We start from the raw sequence: 27,205 nt of genomic DNA, 5'->3' as shown, positions 1-27,205 counted from the left end.
TCAAATTTAAATTAAGAAAAAACTCCCATCAATTTTAAGAAGATTCTGCTAAGCTATGTACCTCAAACACCAGCTTAATTAGGACAAAATTATTTTACTAAATCTTTGTAGGCCCAGACATGGCTGTGTGGTAAAGAATTTCACTTCCCAACCACACAGTTTTAAGTTCAGTCCCATTGTGTGGCACCCTGGGTAAAAGACTTCTATGGTACCCTCAGGTTAATAACATTTTTATGAGTGTATTCAGGAGATGGAAACTAGAAGAAGTCTGATGTATACTTAACTCCATATGCAAATGTATATGAATGTGTGTTTTTGCAAATGTGTTCAGATTTCCCTTCGTCATCACATGTATTCAGTGATTATTAACAAAGGTCTCACTGTTCATACGGATGGTGTCATTCACTTACAGTGGCGGATGCAGGGGGTGTTGCCCTAGTTGCCCGGGCAACACTCTTTCTAGCCAAGCCGATGCCAAAAATATCAGGAACAAATTTTGAAAATACGAGCTTGAACTTTAATAATGGTTTTGTTGTTTTCCATGTTATTAAGTTATGATAAAGCACTAAGTCCACTCTGCTGCAGGGTTGATGTTAGGAAAGGCATCCAGCAGTAAAAATCCTGCCAAAACAGTCACAGGAGTTTGGTGCAGGCTTTGGCCTGGCCAGCTCTTGTGGTACCATTCCACCCATGCTAGCATGGAAGACGGATGTTAAACGATGCCAATGATGATACACAAATGTAGTTTGCTACTACATTCCATAGGTAAATCAATACTCACTGCACTGTTGCAAATATAACATTGTTATTTTATTTCCAGCAGTTTCACAGCAATTCTGTTTCATATGTATATGGTTTGCCACAAGTCAGAATACATACAAATGCGATTTTTCTCAAAACTTTTGGGCAACATCCAAAAAAAAAAAAAATCCAGGATCCCACACCACAGCATCCAGTACACTCTGAAAAGTGGTTAGCCTTAGGAAGTGCATCCAGCTATAAAAACTATACCAAATACACCTCACTGGTGCTGATACCTCACAAAAGGCACCAAGGACACTCTGTAAAGTGGTTGGTGTTAGGAAGGACGTTCAACCACAGAAATCATGCCGAAACAAACTGGAGTCTGGTGCAGTTCTCTGGCTTGCCAGCTTCTGCCGAACTGTCCAACCCATTCTAGCATGGAAGATGAACATTAAATGATGATGATGATGATGATGATGACTGATATTGCAAAAGCATGTCCAGGCTTGTTGACATATCTTGACATGTTGAGCAATCTTTGTGAATTAAAGACTTGTTCATACAGTATTGTTCTTAGCCATGTCTGCAGACTTGGAGATGAGAGTTGGCATCAAGAAGGGCATCCAGCCATAAAAGCTCTTCCTCAACACAACAAGCTCTTTCCTGATCTATACAGGTATGAATATTCTTTTATTTGTTTCAGTCATTTGACAGCAGCCATGCTGGAGCACTGCCTTTAGATGAACAAATCGAGCCCAGGTGTTATTCTTTGTAAGCCTAGTACTTATTCTATTGGTCTCTTTTTGCCAAACTGTTAAGTGACATGGACATAAACACACCATCATCGGTTGTCAAGCGATGGTAGGGAGACAAACACAGACACAAATACTCACACACATATACATATATCATCATCATCATCATCATCATCATCATTTAACGTCCGCTTTCCATGCTAGCATGGGTTGGACGGTTCAACTGGGGTCTGGGGAGCCCGAAGGCTGCACCAGGCCAGTCAGATCTGGCAGTGTTTCTACAGATGGATGCCCTTCCTAACGCCAACCACTCCGAGAGTGTAGTGGGTGATTTTATGTGCACCGACACAGGTGCCAGACGAGGCTGGCGAACGGCCACGCTCGGATGGTGTTTTTATGTGCCACCGACACAGGTGCCAGACGAGGCTGGCGAACGGCCACGCTCGGATGGTGTTTTTATGTGCCACCGACACAGGTGCCAGACGAGGCTGACGAACGGCCACGATCGGATGGTGTTTCTTACGTGCCCACAGCACGGAGGCCAGTCGATGCGGTACTGGCTACGGCCACGTTCGGATGGTTTTCTTGTGTGCCACCGGCACTGGTACCACAAAGATACAAATTCCATTGATGTTCATCTATTTTGATTTGATTTGATTTGATTTTCCCTTGCCTCAACAGGTCTTCACAAGTGTCACAAGAAGGAAGGAAGGTATGCACAGGTGAACTGACAACGTCCCAGGTAGGGGCCACGGGTTATGGCCTGACTAGTCTTGCCGGGTCTTCGGATGATGTTTTTATGTGTCTTCGACACAGGTGCCAGATGGATGGTGTTTGTTACGTGCCCACAGCACGGAGGCCAGTCGATGCGGTACTGGCTACGGCCACGTGCGGATGGTTTTCTTGTGTGCCACCGGCACTGGTACCACAAAGATACAAATTCCATTGATGTTCATCTATTTTGATTTGATTTGATTTGATCACTTGTCTCAACAGGTCTTCACAAGTGTCACAAGAAGGAAGGTATGCACAGGTGGACTGACTACGTCCCAAGTAGAGGCCACGGGTTATGGCCTGACTAGTCTTGCCGGGTCTTCGGATGGTGTTTTTATGTGCCACCGACACAGGTGCCAGATGAGGCTGGCGAACGGCCACGATCGGATGGTGTTTGTTATGAGCCCACAGCACAGAGGCCAGTCGATGCGGTACTGGCTACGGCCATGTTCGGATGGTTATCTTGTGTGCCACCCGCCCTGGTACCACAAAGATACAAATTCCATTGATGTTCATCTATTTTGATTTGTTTTGATTTGATCACTTGCCTCATCAGGTCTTCACAAGTGTCACAAGAAGGAAGGTATGCACAGGCGGACTGACTACGTCCCAGGTAGGGGTCACGGGTTATGGCCTGACTAGTCTTGCCGGGTCTTCAGATGGTGTTTTTATGTGCCACCGACACAGGTGCCTGATGAGGCTGGCGAACGGACATGATCGGATGGTGTTTGTTACGTGCCCACAGCACGGAGGCCAGTCGATGCGGTACTGGCTACGGCCACGTTCGGATGGTTTTCTTGTGTGCCACCGGCACTGGTACCATAAAGATACAAATTCCATTGATGTTCATCTATTTTATTTTGATTTTCACTTTCACTTGCCTCAAAAGGTCTTCACAAGTGTCACGAGAAGGAAGGTATGCACAGGTGGACTGACTACGTCCCAGGTTGGGGCCACGGATTATGGCCTGACTAGTCTTGCCGGGTCTTCGGATGGTGTTTTTATGTGCCACCGACACAGGTGCCGGATGAGGCTGGCGAACGGCCACGATCGGATGGTGTTTGTTACGTGCCCACAGCACGGAGGCCAGTCGATGCAGTACTGGCTACGGCCACGTTCGGATGGTTTTCTTGTGTACCACCGGCACTGGTACCACAAAGATACAAATTCCATTGATATTCATCTATTTCGATTTGTTTTGATTTTTTTGATTTTCACTTGCCTCAACAGGTCTTCACAAGTGTCACAAGAAGGGAGGTATGCACAGGTGAACTGACTACGTCCCAGGTAGGGGCCACGGGTGATGGCCTGACTAGTCTTGCCGGGTCTTCGGATGGTGTCTTTATGTGCCACCGACACAGGTGCCAGATGAGGCTGGCGAACGGCCACGATCGGATGGTGTTTGCTATGTGCCCACAGCACGGAGGCCAGTCGATGCGGTACTGGCTACGGCCACGTTTGGATGGTTTTCTTGTGTGCCACCGGCACTGGTAACAAAGATACAAATTCCATTGATGATCATCTATTTTATTTTGATTTTCACTTTCACTTGCCTCAACAGGTCTTCACAAGTGTCACAAGAAGGAAGGTATGCACAGGTGGACTGACTACGTCCCAGGTAGGGGCCACGGGTTATGGCCTGACTACTCTTGCCGGGTCTTCTCACGCACAGCATACTTCCATAGGTCTCGGTCTCTAGTCATTTCCTTGGTGAGACCTAAAGTTCGAAGGTCGTGCTTCACCACTTCGTCCCAGGTTTTCCTGGGTCTACCTCTTCCACAGGTTCCCTCAACTGCTAGGGTGTAGCACTTTTGCACAAACTATCTACAGCCATTCTCGTCACATGACCATACCAGCGCAGCCGTCTCTCTTGCACACCACAATTGACGCTTCTTAGGTTCAACTTTTCTCTCAAGGTACTTACACTCTGACGATTATGAACACTGACATTACACATCCATCGGAGCATACTGGCTTTATTTCTTGCAAGCTTACGCATATCCTCAGCAGTCACGGCCATGTTTCACTACCATGTAGCATGGCTGTACGTACACATGCATCATACAGTCTGCCTTTTACTCTGAGCGAGAGGCCTTTTGTCACCAGCAGGGGTAAGAGCTCTCTAAACTTTGCCCAAGCTATTCTTACTCTAGCAGTTACACTTTCAGCACACCCACCCCCGCTACTGACTTGGTCTCCTAGGTAGCGGAAGCTATCAACTACTTCTATATATATATATATATACATACTGCAGGATTCTTTCAGTTTCCATCTACCAAATCCACTCACAGTGGAACTGAACCCAGAACCATGTGGTTGGTAAGAAAGCTACTTACCACACAGCCACTCCTGTGCCTATGTAGATATTAAAACTATAATGATGATATTTTACTAAACCCATCTGAATTCTTGGATTAAAAACAAATAGAAAGCATGTTTCAATTAGAAATATGGTTATGAAGGGTTAAATAAACTCGGGTTATCGTATAAATGACTGATCTCTTGAAATTCAATAATAATAGTTCAAAGATCACAGGATAAGAATATCTGATCAAATTATATTTTTACTATATTTTTGTAAGCAATGTTGTTTTTGAAAACTGAAAACTAATCAATGGTGGAAATTGATTAACAAGATTAACAACAACAACAATTACAGCAATAAGCAATTAAAAAGAATAGCAGTAATAATAATAATGTCTTAATAAGGAAGTGCAAGGGATATTAGAAATGAGTTAGCTGTGGAATTGTGGGTCTTCATGACTTTTTTTAAGGATATTCAATTGAGCAGTAAGCAACCTCACTGTCTCAGAGGCTGCTTGACCATCCCCAAATAATGGTTTCATACACTAGCACAAGGTCATAGATTTCTAAAGGAGAAGGAGAAGAGAAGTATATTTGTATACTATGGCCTCTGTTCCACAAAGTGGCTGGACTAGTACCTCCTCCACTCAAGCATCCCTGACTTACTAGTCTTCCCCCATTTCTATCACTCTAGTTGCATCCACCACCACCCTATATACCCAGTCCTTCCTCCTCCAGGACATTGGCCTCCTGCAATCTTCTTCTAGCTCATGTCTTCTCTGACAGAGTTGACTCACAACAGTTTCAATGGAATATTAATGATATCAAGCTTATCAGTCGTGGACAACATAGAAAATCATACGCATTGCCCCTCCCTCCAGACTCAGCAAGGAAAACAAAACAACTGAACTGGATTGAACCAATATATAACTAATACTGTTTACTTTCCTCATTTTTGTACAATACTCTTGTGCTACATTATTTACATTTGACGAATATTTGTCCTCATCTTGTTTGTTGTTAACATAATATTTCAGCTGATATACCCTCCAAGCCTTCTTCAGGTGTCTTGAGGTTCAAAATTTCCCCAAGACACCTGAAGAAGGCTAGAGTGTATATCAGCCGAATCGTTGTGTTAACAACAAACAAGATGAGGACAAATATCTGTTGAATGTAAATAATGTACATAATTCTTCATCTCTTAAATATAGAACTGTACTCTTGTGCTATTCAGTTTTATCAAAGCTATAAGGAAGTAAAGCAAATGTGACGACCACCACAACAATGGTTTCTTAACATCAAATAAAAAAAATTATGAACAACTTACTCAAATCCACGGAGTTTTAGTTCTTGGAATGAGGGTGGATACAATGGGTTTGATGCTGTAGTTACATTTTTTGCTTGGTGGTTCCATTTTTGAGTTGTCCACACATTACTACGTGCATTTTTCCCATTGCAAGAAGTGCGGCATTCATCTTCGCCTTCTTCCAAAGAATTAGAGAGGCTAAGAAGCCAGAAATTGTCTTGGAAGTCATCAATGCCTCTAGGTGGCATTGGTATCTCCTTCCGGCAAATTGGACAGCAAAAACGCATAGCGTTTTTGTCAGGATTTTTTCGAACATAATCCTTTAGGCATTCTGCACAAAATGAATGCAAGCAAGGAAGGGCTTTGGGTTTCACATAAGGTTCAAAACAAATTTTACATTCCAAAAATTCTTCTTGTATCTTCTCCTTTAAGGTGTATTGGCCAGCTTTAGCCATTTTTAGCCATTCTGAAAAAAAAAATTAATAAAAGAATTAGTAAAAAAATAAATGATACAAACAAAATGTAGCATTAAAAAGTTCATAAATTAAGCACATATCAAGAATGAAGAGGTTAACATTAAGATGAAGCCTACTAGAGGAGTACCATGTCTGTTTGAAGGAACAAGAAAAAATAACAATGGATAAATTAAGTGTCAGGTTAAAATTACACTATGTCTAAATGATTAACACCAAAGTGGAGAAATTTTCGTTAAGAAAGTAACTAATGATTACAATATTGTTTTGTAAAATCTGAGAAGTGTGAGGAAAATAATTGCAATAAAAAACACAGTTTGTAGCTGGTGTGCAAAATTGCTAACAATTGAGTTTTTAATTGATCTATAGTAAAAATTCAAGCAAAACCATCAGCTTAGAATTGTGCTTCATAGCGATTTAAGTGGTTATAAATCATTTAAGTAGTTACAAGTGGGTTCTGTTTTATGAGTAATTATCATTAAGAAAGAGACCTGCAAATGCTTTTTGACTCCTTATGTACCAAGAGAACAATAGAAAACACTTAGGTTTGATTCAAACTTTTAAAAGAATCTGGAAAGTGAAAAGATAATGAAAAAATAATTAAATACTTGACATATAAACTAAGCTACTGAAAGAGCTTTGACATGGTTGCTTAACCTGTTGGGAATAGAAATAACAGTTAAATCTCTCTTAAGTAAAAACCATCTTACAAAAACACATTCACCAATGTAGTTGGTCTTGGGTACACTGAGACTGAAAAATAACATGATTACAAATGGAATGCTCTTGATCATAAGCTTGCTTTATTGAAACTGACCTAGGGCTAAACCAGAACAGCTATGTTAAAATACAAAGTTAATGGTAGTGAAATTTAAACAACAAAGTAAGAAATAGATGACATCTCTCCTTCTTTCATTATAAATCATTTGTTGATAAATCTTATGCTTCAAATAATGTTTTATCAATAATGCTGAACTAGTATTATCATATAATGGATAGTCTTAGTTCAAAGGCAAAAATAATCTCTTCTTGCAATGTTTCTCTTGGACAAGGTGGGCGTGGAATGAAGTTTGAAAAGTAGGTAGGCAAATTGCCATGGTTATCCTTTTTGTTACTATATTTTTATCAAAAAACACTGCCTTTGTTTCAATTGTTTGTTTTTTAAAAAAAAAGAACCGAATAAAATAACTCTGTCACTACCAAAACTGGTGTTTGGAATATAGATTAACACAAAACGTTAATGGAAGGTTTTAATTTCGATTACATAAAAAAAGCAAATTTATTTCAAAGAACCAAGAGTGATCTAAAAAGAGTTGATAGCAAAAGAGTTGAGATGGTTTTTAAATTTTATTAAATCTATCTAATATAGTGGTTCTCAACCAGGGTCCACATGACCCTTGGGGGTCCATATGAGATTTTTTTGTTAAAATTTTATGTGCAATAAACTGGTAATATTTCTACAATACACAAAATATTAAAAATATTTATAATATTGGTTTCAAATTTTGGCAGAAGGCCTGCACATTTAGAGGAAGGATTAAATTAATTACATCAACCCTAGTGTTCACCTGGTACTTATTTTATCAACCTTGAAAGGATGAAAGGCAAAGTAGACCTCAGCAGAATTTGAACTCAGAATGTAAAGACAGATGAAATGCCACAGAACATTAAGACAGATGAAATACTGCTAAGCATTTCACCCAGCATGCTAGTGTTTCTGCCAGCTCGTCGCCTTAAGGAAAAACAATATTCTTTTCTTCTCTAGGCAAAAGGCCCAAAATTTGGGGGGAGGAGGCCAGTCAATTAGATCGCTTCCAGTATGCAACTGGTACTTAATTTATTGACTCCGCAACGATGAAAGGCAAAGTCAACTCTGGCAGAATTTGAACTCAGAACACAAAGACTGACAAAATACTGCTAAGCATTTCGTCTGGCATGCTAATGTCTCTGCCAGCTCACCACCTTACAATTCCTGATAATTTTGAATTATACAAATACAACAAGATTGTTTTAAACATTGATTGACTGTGAAGGTCCACCAAGGAAATAGAAATCAAAGAGGTCCATAGGTAAAAAATGGTTGGGAACCATTGATCTGATACTACAACAAAGAATGAATAATTGTACATATACAAATGTTGTTTCGTTTTCTCATTAATAAAGAAGGTTGGTGGGGGACAAAAGCTTTCACTCATTAATGTTTTTAATGGATAAGGGGTGGGGTATCAAGTGCCTATCAGTCTGAGAATCTCTTGCATCTTAAAGTTCTTTCAAACTTGAAAATTCCAAATTTATTATCAAGTCACCAAAAAGATTCCATGAACAACAGGAATGTTAGATAAACAGATGCTAAAGGTACATAAATATATAAGAAGAACCAAAGGCTACCTATACAGGTTTTTGGAACTGCAACATTTAGAAACAACTCTCACCCTCTCCACAAACATCTGTGCTGACAAAGAAAAAGTAAAAAAAAAAATAAATAAATGATCAAGGGGCAAGAAAATCAGACATCTTGGAAAAGAAAAGGTAAGAAATTAGCTGTAAACACAGCTCTCTGTCTGATGAAGCAATTGAAAAATGAGATATGGAGTGTTCCTCTTCACTGTGCATATAGACATGTATGTATGTATGTATGTATGTATGTATATACATATATGTATATATATGTGTGTGTATATATATGTATGTATATATGTATGTATATGTGTATATATATGTATATATATATGTGTGTGTGCATATATATATATATAAATACACACAGAGGGTAAGGAAGAAAGTCTGTAATAGAGAGAGGGGTCGGATATAATGAAAAGCAAAATCTGCAGCTGTTGTTCAATGGCAACAAATTTTCAGTGAAGCCAACAAAAACAGTGAAGAACTGATAAAAAAAAATTCCATGTTGATTCAACCCAGCTGAAGTGGCAGGGAAAATTGAACAGAGATTAGAAGAGAGAGAGAGAGAGAGAGAGAAATAAGGTGGGATGGGAGTTGCAGGGGGAGGAAAGAAGAGTGGGAGCAAGTGATGGAGAAAATAGGTGGGGAAAGTGATCATATGTCCAATTAAATCCAAATCAACAGATTCTTACTTTGAAGGAAATAACAAAACAAAAAAAAAAGAAAAAGAAAAAATGATGGCGTAAGGAACCCTTTGGAACTATGCTTTTCGTTTTGCTTCTTTTCTTTCTTTTTCTAAGCCCCCTTTTTTTTTTAACATCATCAAGTAATAATCCCTTCTACCATATGCACGAGGCCTGAAATTTTGGGGGATGGGGCCAATTGATTATGTTGACCCCAGTGCTCAACTGGTACTTACTTTTTATTGACCCAGAAAGGATGAAAGGTAAAGTCAACTTCAGCAGAATTTGAACTCAGAACCTAAAGATGGATGACATACCACCAAGCATTTTGCCCAGCATACTAATGTCTTCCAGCTCATTGAGTAATAATGTTCCACAGCAACTGATGGCACATTAAACACACCATTTGAGCATGATCGTTACCTGTGTTACTAGCATTTGTGCTGGTGGCACGTGTAAAAAAACATTTGAGCAAGGTCGTTGCCAGTGCCGCTGCACTGGCTCTTGTGCAGGTGGCACATAAAAAGCACCATTTGAGCGTGGCCGTTGCCAGTACTGCCTGACTGGCCCTCATGCCAGTGGCACATAAAAGCACCCACTACACTCTCAGAGTGGTTGGCGTTAGGAAGGGTATCCAGCAGTAGAAACTCTGCCAGATCAGATTGGAGTCTAATGCAGCCATCTGGTTCGCCAGACCTCAGTCAAATTGTCCAACCCATGGAAAGCGGACGTTAAATGATGATGATGATGAAGTTATAATAGATTAAGGACAATTGCTGGACACAGTTTTTCTCTCTAATTAAGAAAATAGAAAATAATGTTTCATTATAATCTTCATTATCCTCATTATCCTTTGATGTCCATTTTCCATGCTGGCATGAGTTGGATGCCTTGACAAGATCCAGTGAGATGCAGGGCTGTGCTGAGCTTCAGTATCAGCTTCAGCATGGTTTCTTCAGCTGGATGCGCTTCCCGACACCAACCACTTTAGCGAGTGTATTGGGTGCTTTTTGGTGCCATTGGCACAAGCGAGATTACCAAGTAACTTACAAGACAGAAAAAGGGAAAAAAGATTTTTAAAATGGGAGAAAATGAAAAAAGAAAAACAAACATGTCTGAATGTTCTGAGTTCAAATTTTGCCACGGCTGACTTTGCTTTTCATCCTTTTGGGGTCGATAAATTAAGTACCAGTGAAACACTGGGGCCAATGTGATTGACTCTCCTTCCCAACAAAACCCCTATAGAAAAAAGGACTTCATTGCAAGTGACTTGATCACCCTCTCCTCTCGTATTTTTCCCTATTATTTTGTTTGTCCAATGAAATTCCATTCTCCTTTGTTCTCCATAATGCCTAAGGATGGATGTGCTGTACTTATGGAGTTCTGATGAGTAGGAAAACTATAGCATGTATGCAACAGAGTATGAAACAGTTACCAGCTGCTAATTTATGTACACACACACACAAAAGCACATATACATAAGTCTATTGGAATACAGTTATATTTGGATCTGATCTGTTATTGAAATGGTTGATTCTTAAGAATGGTTACTTTACGTGAGTAACAAATAACTCCAACAATGTTCATTCAGATCAGTTGATCTAACTCAGAGATCATGAAAAAATGGTCAATAGATCCCCACCCCCACCCCATGCAGATCTATGTAACTATCCAAGAGATCAACAAACACTTGCAACAATTTTAACATTTAGGGTGCTGGATTATGGGTGAACTAAATCTGCAAGAGCTCAATAATTTAAGGTTAAAACTCACTAATTTCTAGCCAAATATCATTGCAAAGAATGGCGAGCTAGCAGAATCGTTAGCATGCTGGGCGAAATGCTTAGCGGTATTTCATCTGTCTTTATGTTCTGAGTTCAAATTCCGCCAAGGTCGACTTTGCCTTTCATCCTTTTGGGGTTGATAAATTAAGTACCAGTTGTGTACTGGGGTCAATCTAATTGCCTGGCCCTCCTCTCCCCAAAAATGTTGCACCTTGTGCCTAGATTAGAAAAGAATCGTTAGCATGACAAGTCGATTAAGTCGATTACATCGACTCCAGTGTGTAACTGGTACTTATTTAATCGACCCTGAAAGGATGAAAAGCAATGTCAACCTTGGCAGAATTTGAACTCAGGACGCAACAGCAAACAAAATGCTGCTAAGCACACACTGGAGTCAATGTAATCAACTTAATCCCTTTGCCTGTCCTTGTTTGTCCCCTCTATGTTTAGTCCCCTGTGGGCAACCAAGAAATATATATCAATGCAATGACTTGTACTCACAAAACACATATTTCACATTTAATATTCTGACTAAATCAATAACAATACAACTGAATTTTATTGTTCTTTATCAATTTTATTAAGCATTTTTATAAAATTTCTTTAAATATTTCTTATTAAAATGATGAAATTATTGTTTTTAAATCAAAAAATTTGTAATTAATTATACTTTTTAATTCAATTTTGGAAATTTGCATGATGGGGTTCAGTAAGTTATTAACAATTCCATGAAGGGTCAATGATATTAAGAAGCTTGCTGGTCATTGATCTAAATCAAATATTATAGGTCCCAGGATAATTAAAATTTCTCAATTAATCTGATTTCATTTATTTATTCATTTATTTATTTATTTTTTTATGGGTAAATTACAAATAAACACTGGATTATTCTTAAGGATAAAATCTTAACAAATAACCAGTAACTGCTGTCAACCTTTGAACCCTTATTTATTATGAGAGCCAAGGCCCACATTTGTTTACTCGTTAAGCAGTAGCACTCCACCATTATTGTCACCCTGGGAAGGAAAGGTAAGCTGATCCTAGTTGGTGAATCATTAAGTAATAACAAAATCAATTAGATCTTCATCTTAAACTGCTGGAAATGCATCCAAGGGGATAAATTTTATAATGAAACTAAATACTTAAGGAAATGCTTCTTCTTCTTCATCATCAGCAACAGCATCACTATTGCTTTAAAATTTATTTTTCCATGCTTGCATGAGTCAAATGAAGGTTAGTTGGGACAGAATTTTCTATGGCTGGATGACCTTTGTGACACCAACTACTGCGTATTTCCCAAGTGAAGTTAAACTATTCCAGTCAATATGGAACAACAATCAGCCTGGACATCGTTATGTAGAATACTAGAAACACACAGCACCAGTAGAATAATAAGTCTTTTGTTTACAAACACCAGGCAACATGTCAAGACATGTCAAGAAACCAAGACAAACTTTTGTGATGGATTGCAAGCAAACAACTCTGTTTGCTTGCAAGGCCATTGTTTACAATCAGCAATCACACACAAGGACAAGAGGAAATATAAGAACTCACTCACATACAAACATACACAGATACACATACACATGTACAACTGGCTTTTTTAATGTTTCCATCTATTAAAATCACAAGGCTTTGGCTCATCTGGGACTATAAAAAACACTTGCCCATGGTGCCACAGTGGGACTGAACCTGAAGCCATATATGTTGGGAAGTGAACTGCCTAACAATACAACCATAACTCCATATATTTATTCATTTGTAACCCATACAGTGCTGGTGAGACTCCTCTTATTAACTAAGATCATAACTGCATTTACTTTCATTTTGGTTGGTTATGGTGACTATTTGTTGCTAAGAATATTATTTCTTTTACAAAGTTAGTGTATATTAAACCTGATATCAAGCATCAGGTTTAATATACACCAGATTTCTAAAAGTTGAAGTATTACAGAGAGATTTTAAGGAGAGGTCATAAGTGTAGTTTCCAGATTATTTACTAGGGTGAACTTCAATATTTGATCAACTGTTTCACCAGTAACTATAACATTTTTGTTGGGTAGGGGAGACACTATTGCCCTAGGCTTTAAATAATGTCACATGTGGTTTCCAACAATTAGTTAGTTGTAAGCTAATCGAGAGATGTGGTTGTTACATAATAGAGGTCATATGAAAGCTCTAACCTGTATTTTTGCTGCTTCAGTGAGACCGATAAAAGTTACTTAACCAGAATCATTGATTTTACAAAGTTTAAGCAACTATTAACTGGAAATTAGAATTCAACAAACATAACACACTGCATAAGTTCATAAGCTCTATCCAATAACTTTTCTACATTGTCATATTTATGTTGTTGCTGTTGATGTTGTTTAGCCCCAGGTCAGCTCAGGAGAAGCAAAATATTCCAGACACGACCATGTCAGTTTTTGAAATATCAAAAATTATACTTTGTCCAATGGACAATACATCTTTCTTTATCTTAGTCAAGAGAGTGTGGTTTGCAGAATAGTCAGCTGCTACTTTCTTTAACAAACTGAACAGAGGTTAGCTCATTATTTCTGGATGCAATATAATTTATGCTATTTAAAGTAAAGAAGTTAAGAATTGGTTTAGAACATGTTCCTCTCTCAACGTCTCCCTAATGACCTATTCCAAAGTTTCAATGTTCATATCTTTCTCACATCTGTCCACGAGAGAAATCTAAAAGTGATAATATTAGAAAATATTTTAGTATAATTTGATTATTTAAATCTATTAACATTATATTATGAAGTAGTAATATGGTTACAATGGTATATTTTCTAATTGTCAATAATCTAGGTTAGAATTCAAGAATTTTCATTTCTGATGTAAGGTTTCAATTTTCCCCTTTATAATGTCACAATCCAGTAAGAGTTGGTAACTTGTCATTATAGGGGATATTCAACCCTTCTATGACCATATTTCAGTTAACTGGAAAAAATAAACAACATTTTAAAACTGTTTAGTAAAAGAACTAACAACCTCGTACTTCAACTGGAATTGGTACAATAGCTGCTACTGCCACTACCACCACCACCACCATTTATCCAGTTAACATGCTGGCATAGGTTGGACACTCAACAAGGTCTGACAAGGTGCAGGACTCCAGTATCTCGGTTTTCGCAAAGTTTCCACAACTGTAATGCCTATCCTAATGCCAACCACTTTACAAAGTCTGGCAAATACTTTTTCTATGGCACCAGCACTCATGAGGTTACCTTGTAACTTGCAAGAAAGACAAATGAGTTCTCATGACTGAAAGGAGATTGGGAGAGAGTGAGATGAGTTCATGTGAGATGATGACAGAAGGCAAAGTATGATGAGGTACAGATAGATTGTTATATGAGGGTAGTAGTTGAGAGCATGAGTCTTTTGTTATATTGGAAGCTTTTAATATAGATAGAAAGTCCTTTAAAACAAAAGGTTTTGAATCTTTGAGTGAGAGGCAGTTTCAGACAGACTACTATCAAAAGGTTAACCCTGGTTAACCCTTACAATACTAACTCGGCTGAAACTGCCTCTGGCTCTGTAGTACAAATGTTTTGTTTCCATAAGTTTTGAATTAAAATCTTCCACCAAACCTTAGTCACAATTTATGTTCCCAACATTAGCTTAATGATAACTAAGTTATTTTACTAAATTCTTTGTTACATTTAAAATTAATTGAAAGAAACACAGAGCATCTCAAAATAAATACAGTAACAAATGGGTTGAACTTATTTCAATAATAATAGCTAGTAATCTCACTTGCTGAAATGACTTCCCATGTCAACTATTTCTATGATTTTTTTCCTTAGCTGACGATATCCCTTCACTGAAATAGAAATATCATCAAAGCATGTCATAGGATTCTCATTGTGTACCATAAATATCTGACTTTCTTATTTTTTTCATCTGATAAGAACTTTCCAAGGTTGTCCTGTTAGCAAGGTCATTCTGTTTGTATTGCTTCATGGGATGATGGTATTTTTTCTTCTTTAATGTCTATCCCTCTCCTGAGAAAATTCTAATCTGTTAGAGTACCTACAAAATACAGTAGTGTTATGCCTAAGAACTCTTTGATACTACACTGCAAACAGATTCTTTCCATTTTCTTACAGAGAATCTTGCAGTAAAAAGAAACTCTGTGGATTTAGGAATCTTTCCCACCCTCCTTCCCTCTCTGTCTTTCTGTATGTGTGTGTTTGTGTAACTCTCTCTCTCTCTCTCTCTCTCTCTCTCTCTCTTTCTATCTCTCTCACTCTCTATCTTCCTAGTTCATCATAATACAGGGGTTTTTTTTTCCAGGAATGTGTTACTTAAGTGGTACACTCTTTAACTAGTTTCACCTCAAGAACTGCAGCCATACTAGAGCACCAATGTTAGTTATTTTTAGTATATATAAAACACCACCATCATCATCATCATTGTTTTAATGTCCACATCTCCATACTCGCATGGGTGACACAGAACTTGTTGAAGCAGATATTTTGCAACCAGGTGCCTTTCCTGTCATCAACCCTCACCTATTTCCAAGCAAAAGATAGTTTTACCATAACCAGACTTTTATAAAAACCAAACTGGCACTCGGTTGGACAACAATGGAGGTTCTAACTGATCCGATCAACAGAACAGCCAGCTCATAACATTAACATACAAGTGGTTGAGCACTCCGCAGACACACAAGGAGATTTAGCTTTTTTATGCAGTTTTTGATAAGATCACTATGAGAGATCATAATAGACAATGAGGCTAACATTTATAGTAACCTCACATATATAACATTATCAAAACTGCATCCCAAAGATTAAATTTTGTCTTTGAGGACAGGAAATATTTTGCTCCAAACCTTTTTGATGCCAATGTACCTAAAACTGCACTTAGTTCTACGATGCAAATATCGCCTTTTGAAGTAGTCGACTATAATAATACTCGTGTTTTTCTCTGTCACAACATATGAATGACAAAGGAAGGGGTAATAACAAACTTGATAGTGGGATGATGGAAATTCTACGGTGAAAAAAAGATCAAACAGTGTTTCAACTCTGTAAGTATATGTGTGAGTGTGTGTGTGTATGTAAAAGGGAAGTCTGTGAGTGTTTGTGTGTGTGTGTGTGCAATGAGAAGTGGGATGGTGAACATTCAATGCTGATAAGAAAAATCAAATAGCGTTTCAACTTTGTGTGAGTATATGTGTGTATGTGTGTGCATGTACAAGGGAAATATGTGAATATTTGTGTGAACCAGAGTTGTTTCAGTAACAAATGATGATCAATATCGTATCTCACAAGACAATCTCTACTAATTTGATTTACCATCCATATTTATATATAAAATACTACAATTAGCCATCATTTTTGACAGCACAGGGCCAGCTAGTTTAAATTATAATCTCCTTTCAAGATTTCATGTTAATTCATATTCTAAACATCTGCTAAATGACAACAGTTATTCTACTCAAGTTTTCATTACTTTCAAACTTAACTGAAACAGAGACAGTGTATTTCAACAAAAATATGATAACAGAAGGGGTAATGAAGGCACCAATTCTCTACAAAACTCAAGTACAATCGTTATTACTGAAACTTCTGAAGAGCTGGAAGGAGTGGAAGCATGTCAATGAGTAATGACCGACTAGACTGTTGTCTGGGTAACTTCATCCATAGAAGAAAAGATACAACAATGAACATTGCGTATCAGCGTCTGACTTCTGCCATAGCACAAGGAATCTCATGGCAAAGATTCCTCCCCACACATTTCAGGAAACCACCATTTATATCGTCTCCCAGTTCTTACCATGATCTGTTAACAATGTCCAGCAAGGGAGATAACTCTCTGTCTATAAAACCTGCAGTGCATCTCAGAATGTTACAATTACCATACTACCGACTTAGATATCTGGGACAGTGCTTTTGTTACATATACAAAATTGTAGATTACTTAAAATAAATGTCTGCAACACACCACATTGTTATTTGTCTGTCTGTTTAACTACTACAACAACAGCCTAAACTAGCAAGATGTGTATTATCTCCACCCAGCTCCATCTAACTCACTTCTTATCACCATCTTTATTGTGCCTCACATGCCATACACAATACTAAATAATGATTCCTCCTACAAAAACAGCAGACTTCTGAAATTCTTTCCTTCCAACCCATGATTTCCCTACAGACATCATCCTGCTAATCTTCAAGCTGAACCGCAACCTCAATGATTTCACAAGACTGACTAAATAATGGAACAAAGCAAAGAAAGATAACTAGGAAAGCATGGAGTAGCCGAGGTGATAGTTTCTCTCTTAAAATATAATGAGTGTGTTTTCCAGCTGACATCCTGCTCCCTCTTTCATAAAGTCTCTGAGCTGGTCTGGCTTCAATTAACTATAATGAGAATCAATATCAAGAAAATGATCAATGATTTAGTACTGAACCAATTCCTTGACAAGTATGTTGCTGCTTTATGGTGGTGACTATTTCAAACTTAATTTAAAGTTTTTCATGATTAAAACTAGTTACTTCATATTATTAACCCTTTTCATACCAACCCACCTGAGACCACCCTGATTGTATGAAACAAGCTTCCTGTTTTAAAGTGAACTTAATTAAAACCATCCACTATGTTAATTTATGTTCTAAACACCAGATTAATTAGGACATAATTATTTTACTAAATTCTTCATTATTAAAAAAAATTAATTAACTGAAATGTATTAGCAAAAGGGTTAAAGCATTAATATATTCTAACGAGTCTGTTATTTACTGCAGTGAAAAAATGGAAAGTTAGTCATTAGATTTCTTAATTGCGCTATATTGGTAGATCTCAGTTATCATTCCTCCAATTTTAGCTTTAATAAATATCATGGGAAATGGTTGATCAAACACCAGAGTAATGTAAGATCTTACAACAAGAACTGAAGGATGAATTATAACCACTGATTTTATTGTCAGATCCTCTTCAGACATATATTATTATGTTCTAGTTAAAGCTAATATATATATATATTCTCTCATCTAGTCAGGTTTCATGAAGAAATCCTTCAGAGACAAACGTCTACTCATTCTGTAATGATGTGAACATTTAATGTATCAACAATTTCGCACTTGATACAAGTGAAAGCTGTGATAACTATTCTTCTCATGCTATGTAAGAGACTAAGGTTCAATTCACCAAAGCAGAGATAATCTGGTTAAAAATTTTTGAAGTTAACACTTTCGTTACCAACCCGGCTGAAACCGGCTCTGGCTCTGAGTACAAATGTCTTGTTTTCATAAGTTTTAAATTAAGATCTTCCACCAAACTTTAGTCAGAATTTATGTTCCTAACACTAGCTTAATGATAACTAAGTTATTTTTCTAAATTCTTTGTTATATTTAAAGTAATTGAAAGAAACACAGAGCATCTCAAAATAAATACAGTAACAAAAGGGTTAAAACTCATCCTAGAATGTTTGACACACAATTGTAAAGACAAGGGTTCAACTCCTGGTCAAAGCAGTATATTGTGTCCTTGAGCACACCAAGGACACATGCTGCTCCAGTTTACACAACTAGTTGCTGATGTACCTCTCTCTCTCCCTGCTCTCTCTCCACTGGTCACATCATAGGTGTGGCACCACTTGGTCAAGGATGAGAGGGTTGAGAGAATGTCCACATCTGCTCATGCCTGTATAGGCATCTAAAACAATTAGCAAAAGTTTGGTACACCATGAGTGACAGTTAGCTGTAGATACTTTGTACAAAATGAAAATGAATAAAGAAGACAGCATTAGAGTTTCTCCTTTACAAGGGAAGAGTACATCACTTCTCTTAACCCTTTAGCATTCAGATTACTCTGCAAAAGGTAACGCTTATTTTTTCACATTCAACATCATCATCAGTTAACGTCCATTTTCTGAGCTGGCGAGACAAGGGGCCACACCAGGTGCCATGGACTGTTTTCGCTTGGTTTTTACAGCTGGATGCCCTTCCAAACACTAACCACTTTACAGGGTGTACTGGATGCTTCTATGTGGCACCATCACCAGTGCTTTTTATGTGGAACTAGCACAATCATGCTTTATCTTGCAGCTTCAAGATTTTGATGTGATTGTTTAGTTTTAGAATGGCATTGTAGGGTAGGTGTGAGAGGTCAGATCTGGCAGGTTTTAATATAAAACAGGAAGAATATTTGGGCTAGATATGGATGGTTTAAATGCTGAAGGGTTAAAACAAGTTAATACATTTCTTATGTTATTGCTTGCTTCATGACTTCATGGTTAATTCTGTACCATATGGAACCATTTCTGCAAATAGCAGAATTAATGTAATATTGGATAACCAGCTGACGGGCTGTAAATTTGTACACTTTTCCCAGGACTGGGGTATTTCCAACATACTTAACTCACTGCTGCTCCATTTCATCTAGTAATAAATAAGTGTTGCAGAATATAACTTCAGTTGGCACCCACAAGAAAAATGCTCTCTATATCAGATCAGCATTCCATCTAGGGAAATGTTAATTCTTATTCACTTAATGCTACAAAACCACAGTTGTGCACCAAATAGTACTACATATTCCTGTGGTTCAGGAAGGATTAGTTACTTAGCAGTTGCTTCCTAAAATATTAACCCAAATCAGTTGAAATTTCAGGTTAACAACAAGCTCTATCTCTCTGTCTCTATCTTCTTTTTCACCTCATTTATTCCCTGACATCTTAAATTACAGTACTGAAGGTGATAACTGCAACATATATAGATATGCCGAATTATATACACTGGTGCCAAAAGGCTTAAAAGATAAATGAAGGGCTCAACAAGAATTTAGAATAAGCAAATGAAGAAATAAGTAAATAAATAAAATCTCTTTTCGAGCATAGAAATATTTAGTTTAATATCTTCACATATTAGTGGTTTTATCTATGAGTTCCAGCTCTGTTGAGATATGAGTCAACAGAACTTTCTTTATTTGGAGGTGGAATCAGTCTTGAAGGAGCAAAGTAAACAACTTCTTAGAAAACATACTAACAACTTTTACAGTGTGAATTTTAAGAAAACAGTCCGGATGCCACTGCTAGTATCATTATTAATTTAATTTTCTACTTTCATTAATACATACATACACACATATATACATGCATACATACATACATAATGGAAAAGTGGATGATAAAACGACGATAATGATGTAATGCTTTTTCCAACTATATATATATATAAATGATGTGTTTTTCATATATGTGTGTGTGTGTTGGGGGTGCATATGTATATGTGTATGTGATGTCTTTCCTAAATGTAGATGTGTTCCAGAACTTCACTAACTGCTGAGAAACAGAAGATAACAAACATACAAAGAAGTATATATGTTCTCAAATATTGCTGATACTGGAGTTCTTAGTACCACTATAGTATTAGCAGCTATACTGTTAATATAAGAAGAAATTTTTGAATAAATTTCTTCATGAGCTGATTTATTCAGTAAATGCTGAGATAACACTTATTAGCAGATTAAAATAACAAAATTTCATTAAAATTTTTCTTGTAGATTTCTAGATATTTTCAAATGAAAAATAAGAACACAAGAGACAGAAATATTGTTTTAGGGCTTTTTTTTTAATATAGCAGAAACAAAACTTTCTCTAATATTAATTATAATTATAATTAAGTTGGTAATTTAATAAAGCTTAAAATAAATGAATATTTTGTGCAGAAGTATTTTGCAAGTGCATAACAATTTTTTGATCATTTTGTTGAAAAATTGGAGGAGAGAGAAAAGAGACACAACTATTTCCTTTATTCCATACTCTTTCTCCCTCTTTCTCTGTCTTTTTCTCTTGGTCACACGCACACAAACACACATGCATGTGTGTTACATAATATATAACAGTTCTATGATATTTCCCAGCTGCATTTTACCCAACCCATTTTTTAACATGGAAAAGCAGATATAAAGAATGATGATAATGATGATATTAATGATGAGGAGGATTTTCCCAGCAGATTTTTCTTCCCAGCCAAACAGTCTGCTAGTGACTGACTTCCCAGTGAAACCATTCTAAGGGTGTGATAAAAGTCACCAAATGTTTGCCTATGTATGAGCGTGTGTGATGAAAGTCACAGATGAAGATTTTTCCTTTGATGTTTAATTAAAACCAATCTATGTATAGAACGAATTCAAAGAATCTATATTACACAAAGCATTCATATTATTTAGCTGGCAGAAACGTTGGTATGTCGGGCAAAATGCTTAGCAGTATTTCGTCTGTCTTTATGTTCTGAGTTCAAATTCCGCTGAGGTCAACTTTGCCTTTCATCCTTTCAGGGTTGATAAATTAAGTACCAGTTACGTACTGGGGTCGATGTAATTACATGAAAAAAAAAATAAAAAGACACAGCACAGCATATTAGAGTTTGTTAAAACTTTTCTAATGCAGTCATACTTCAAACATTTTATTCAATGATTATGTTGTTAGTTTTGTTCCAGATTTAAGGTTGTTTGACCCTTGGGTAATCAGTTACTTGGTCAAATGTAATGCTTGTTTATTCACTCTGTAATGTGATTGGCATTAGGAAAGGCATTCAAATGTAGAAACCATGCTAAACCAGGCAGTGGAGCTCGGTGCAGTCCTCTGTCTTGCCAGCTACCGTCAAACCATCCAACCCATGCCTGATTAGAAGATGGACATTAAACGATGAAGATCATGATCGTCTTGAATTAATCATGCATTATCTTGTAGGCTTCAGACTTGTTGATGTACTATTTTACTTGTTTCAGTCATTTGACTGCGGCTATGCTGGAGCACCACCTTTAGTCAAGCAAATCGACCCCCCAGGACTTATTCTTTGTAAGCCTAGTACATATTCTATCAGTCTCTTTTGCAGAACCGCTAAGTTACGGGGATGTAAACACACCAGCATCGGCTGTCAAGCGATGTTGGGGGGACAAACACAGACACACAAACATATACACACACACATACATACATATATACAACAGGCTTCTTTCAGTTTCCATCTACCAAGTCCACTCACAAGGCTTTGGTTGGCTCAAGGCTATAGTAGAAGACACTTGCCCAAGGTGCCACGCAGTAGGACTGAACCCAGAACCATGTGCTTTGTAAGCAAGCTATTTACCACACAGCCTCTCCGTGATTGCTTTTTTTTTTTATATAATCTCATTACAAGTTAGGTGTGAGAAGCCTGATATCGCTAGTTTGAAAATATTAGCTAGTTCAAACACTAAAGGATTAAAACAAGATTCTTTCAACACATTTTCAGTAATTTTAATAACAGCAAATAAAGGAAAGGCGAAGGAAAGTGAACCAGTATTTTCTCTAGATCATATTTTTTGATATAAAGATAAAGTAAAAAAGGTAAGAGAGAATATAATTTTCAAAGATGTTCTTGTCTAAGACTGCAACTCAGTAGTGCAAACTTTGCAGATTTTACACCATTTCGCATATAAAACATTTCAGAAAAAAATATAATTTCAAAAGAAATTATGCATTCCATGGTTTTGTATAAACTTTCAAGAATGTTATAGTCTTTAAAGTAAACAAGAAATTTCCATAGAAACTACTGGTAATAAATTATTATTGAAACCTATGAAGGTTAAAACATTTCAAATCACCATGACATAAAGACTTCAAAAAAAAAAAATCAATGATTTTACAGAAGCTTACAAAAATAGCATCCTGTCTTACTGTTTTCAGACATAATACATCAAATTTGTCATTTCTTTTTTGTAACTCGATAAGGTGCATTATTTGAGGGAGATCTGACAGCTATTTTTAGCAGGTTAAGTAAGCTACACCAAATGAGGCTCCTTTATTGTTGTAAATGGTATTGTTGCTTAGACCATCCTGACTTTTATTCAGACATAACACCACCAACACTGCTGCAACCGTGACTAAAGGACAACGATCACAAACCCACAAAGAAGCCTCTACATCAGTGGTTCTCAACTGCAGATGTGAGGACTGATTGTAGCCCTCAAGCATCCTTCTCGCAGCTCCTAACTGACTTCCCTCTATAAATTTTAATAATTTTTTCTTTAATTGACCTCTCTTTACTCTCTTTTTACTCTTTTACTTATTTCAGTCCTTTGACTGTGGCCATGCTGGAGCACCGCCTTTAATTGAGCAAATCGATTCTATGGAATGGTGAAACTATTTTTTCGTTTCCTGAAAAAGCAATATTTTGGACTTAGGACACATTTGCATAATAACTGCAGTATACATACATGTGTGTGAGTGTGTATCTTTCAACAGCTTCTTTCAGTTTCTATCTACCAAATCGACTCACAAGTCCTTGGTCAGCCCAAAGCTATAATAGAAGAAACATACCCAAGGTGCCACACAATGGGCCTGAACCTGGAACCATGAAGTTGGGAAGCAAACTTCTTACCACACAGCTACAAAAAACACATGTACAAAATCTGGTGTGTATATGTGTATATATGCATGTGTGTGAAACAGGAAAGGAGGGAGAGAGAGAGCATTAAAAGCCATCAAAATGTGTCAATTGATGTTTTTTTTATGGGACAATTATTTCCCCTTAAATGACTCCTCAAGTGATTGTTTTAAACTTAAAAGATGACGTTTAAATTTTTACTTTTTGATGTCGGTCAACAGAGAAAGATAATATTGGTGTAAAACTAATCTCTCGACAGACAATTCACTTATTGATCCATATATAATTACAATTGTTTAAAATAATGTGCATAAACGTTGAACAGAAAAATGAAATTAATTTCATGTGAAGAACAAAAAGCTGCTATATGTGCAGAAATAAGTAAGAAATTTAGAGACGTAAATTCTAATGAAGCAATTAAAAAAAAGTTTAAATTTCTTGCCAAATGGATATTTATCACATTTAGCATTTCTATTACGCATTTTTACTATATATGTGTGTGTGTATGTGTGTGTGTAGTGTTTACACACACACACAAACATATATATATATACACACATATATACATATATACATACATACATACATATACATATAAATATATATATACATACATACATATAAATATATATATACATACATACATATACATATAAATATATATATACATACATATACATATAAATATATATATACATACATACATACATACATATAAATATATATATACATACATACATACATATATATATATATAAATATATATATACATACATACATATACATATAAATATATATATACATACATATATGTGTGTGTGTGTGTGTGTGTGTGTGTGTATACACATATATGCACATAGAAAGAGAAAGAAGGAGAGGAGACAGAGACAGAACAGAATTGTATAAATAATGTCAATAGGATGTTTTTTTTAAGCTTATGGAACATTTTAGAAGAGAAAATGTTTGTCTTCCGCTAAGTAAATGATGATATTTAATTCTATAAAAGAGCAGTTCTATTCAACAAGAACATAATAATTCCAAGAATGTCTTGATATGAATCGGGACAATGTTATCAGAGGATAAGAAATTTAACCATGCAAACAGTAATTGCTTCATAATCAGAAAGACTGAAAAGCTATCTCTACACATATATACATATATACACATATACATACATACACACACATACATACATACATACATAAATAAATAAATACATACACACATAAGTATGTGTGTATGTATGTATGTATGTATGTATGTATGTATGTATGTATGTGTGTATGTATGCGTCTGTCACTAATAGCTAATATATATATAAATTAAAAATAAATTTATTAAGTGCTCTTTATAGTAAATAGATGAATAGTTAATATATTGTCATTATAATTCCACTAGCTTACTGGCACTGACAATACATAAAGCACTCTGTTATTTATTTTATCATCGTATCCCAGCGTTCAACTCAGCACTTAAGTTTCTTGTATCCCAGCATTCTGCTTACTATAACTAAACCACAACCAAAACATTTACTGAAACTCCCCCACCCCACCCAACCACCCACCCACTCCCACCCTTCTCATAGCATTCAGTTTAGTTAGTCTTATGACCTACGACCAACCAATAAACAAAGAATCATTCTTCCTCTCTTTTTGCATTTGTAAAGTTTTCTTAGTCATGAAGAATGGGTTATTTTAGTGACCTTCATGGAGAAGAAACAATGCCTAAATTATGAATACAACTCCCCCACCACCTCCTTCTCTGTCTCTGTGTCTCTGTCTCTGTCTCTGTCTCTCTCTCTTTCTCAACTTGAAGGAAAGGAAATCTTACAGATAATATTCTTGTAGCTAGAAGTATCATTGTGCTAATCATCAGATTAGAATTGTGAGTATTGGGTCGCATTGTGTTTCTCACTCAGCAAACAGCCTAAATTCTAAATTCCTTTTATCAATGAAGATGTTGAATTCATTGAAAAAAGAGAAAGAAAGGCATTTAAGTGTGTGTGTGGGGGCCTGAATTAATAATATACATTTAAGATATTTGCCACCAAAACGTGGCAGACCCATAGAGGGTGATGCTACTGTTGGCTATAGCCCCAGGAGGACATCTCCTCCAGCTGGCTAATGACACACTGTCTGTGTCCGATTAGTATTTGCGAAGGGAAATCATCGTTGTCATCTCTAGCCTTATGCGATACACACAGACCTGGGTTTCTGAGTAGTACCCCATCATCAGCATGTGACAATCACTGGCTAGGGATGAAAACTCATTCCAAACGCAAAATGCTTTATGCTTTTACCAGTGACAAGCTGTCGCTGATTTCGAAAAAGGAGAAACAAGCAATAATAAATCTCTGAGCAGCATGGAACCGTGAAGTATATTTGCCACCTAAATGTGGCGGACAGTTTGATCAGTGGCAGTTTGTAACTGGAAATGCATATAGTATTTTGCGTTTGGAATGAGTTTGCATTGCTAGCTGGTGATTGTCACACGCTGATGATGGGTTGCTACCCAGAAACCTGGGTCCGTGTGTATCATGTAAGGCTAGAGATGGGAATGATGATTTCCCTTTGGAAATACTAATTGGACACATACAGTGTGTCGTTAACCAGCTGGAGGAGATGTCCTCCTGGAACTTATAAACAAAAGTAGCATTGAACCTGGAACCATGTGGTTGGTAAGCAAGCGACTTACCACACAGCCACCCCATTATCATCCCACTTCCCTTCAACACCCCCACTAGATCTTTCCACCACCCCCAAGGAGGCAGCACTGCCCACTTTGGGAACCACTGATGTATATAAAACTTCTTGTGTAGATGTGTAGCGAACTATGACTACCAAAATGTATTCTAATCCAAATAAGCAAATCGGGGATTAAAATCTTAGGTGCCTTTTGACAAGTCACCGGATGAGACACATCTGCATCTATGATGCCCCACAACTGGCCTGGAAGCAACGATGCACAAAGGGTCGAAACAATCGTAGTGAATAACAAAGAGTGTTGTGAATTCCATTTTCTTTCATATTTTGTGTGTCTGTGTGTCTCCCACCACTGCTTGATGACAACTGGTATTGGTGTGGTTTACATTCCTATAACTTAACAGCATGGCCACAGTCTAATGACTGAAATAAGAAAACGATAAAGACAAAAGAGAGAGAGAGAGAGGTTTAAATGTATGTGTGTGGGGGGTTAACTAATATACATTACACACATTATGAACGCATTAAGATATTCCTTAGTATTTACCACTCATACATTTGTAATACATTTTTCTCATAAAAAATATTTCATTCTAATAATGTATGTAAGAAAAAAAAAACAATTTTTTTTTTTTTTCAAACTTTCCCATTCTTCTTATTCTTACTCAATCAAATAACTTTTTTTCAACAAAATACTTTTTAGAAACATCTGGAAACTCTAAACAATTTAACAAAAAAAAAAAAATTAAATAATAATAATCATAATAATAATAATAATAATGATAATGATAATAATAATAAATATATAAATAAATAAATAAAAAATAGCTGACTCAATTTTGGCTTGTAATAAAAAGTTTTCTATTCCTCTGTGTGCAATATACATAGCCA

The 27,205-nt window shown here is 36.7% G+C and overlaps 1 protein-coding gene across 5 annotated transcripts in view; it reads right to left on the bottom strand.

Moving 5' to 3' along the window:
• LOC115209142 (tyrosine-protein kinase SRK2) overlaps window positions 1-27,205 on the bottom strand; it is a 583,066-nt gene that overhangs the window by 61,127 nt on the left and 494,734 nt on the right. For all 5 annotated transcript variants that reach the window (XM_036501496.1, XM_029777304.2, XM_029777305.2 and 2 more), the window contains one exon: window positions 5,905-6,349. In XM_036501496.1, the coding sequence (XP_036357389.1) occupies window positions 5,905-6,338 (434 nt within the window). In that variant the 5' untranslated portion in view covers window positions 6,339-6,349. The remainder of the gene's footprint in view (window positions 1-5,904; window positions 6,350-27,205) is intronic.

This window comes from Octopus sinensis, linkage group LG3, assembly GCF_006345805.1.
Source record: "Octopus sinensis linkage group LG3, ASM634580v1, whole genome shotgun sequence".
Lineage (NCBI taxonomy): Eukaryota > Metazoa > Mollusca > Cephalopoda > Octopoda > Octopodidae > Octopus > Octopus sinensis.
The sequence above is the reverse complement of the archived record's forward strand: the minus strand, read 5'-3'. Positions and strand labels throughout refer to the sequence as shown.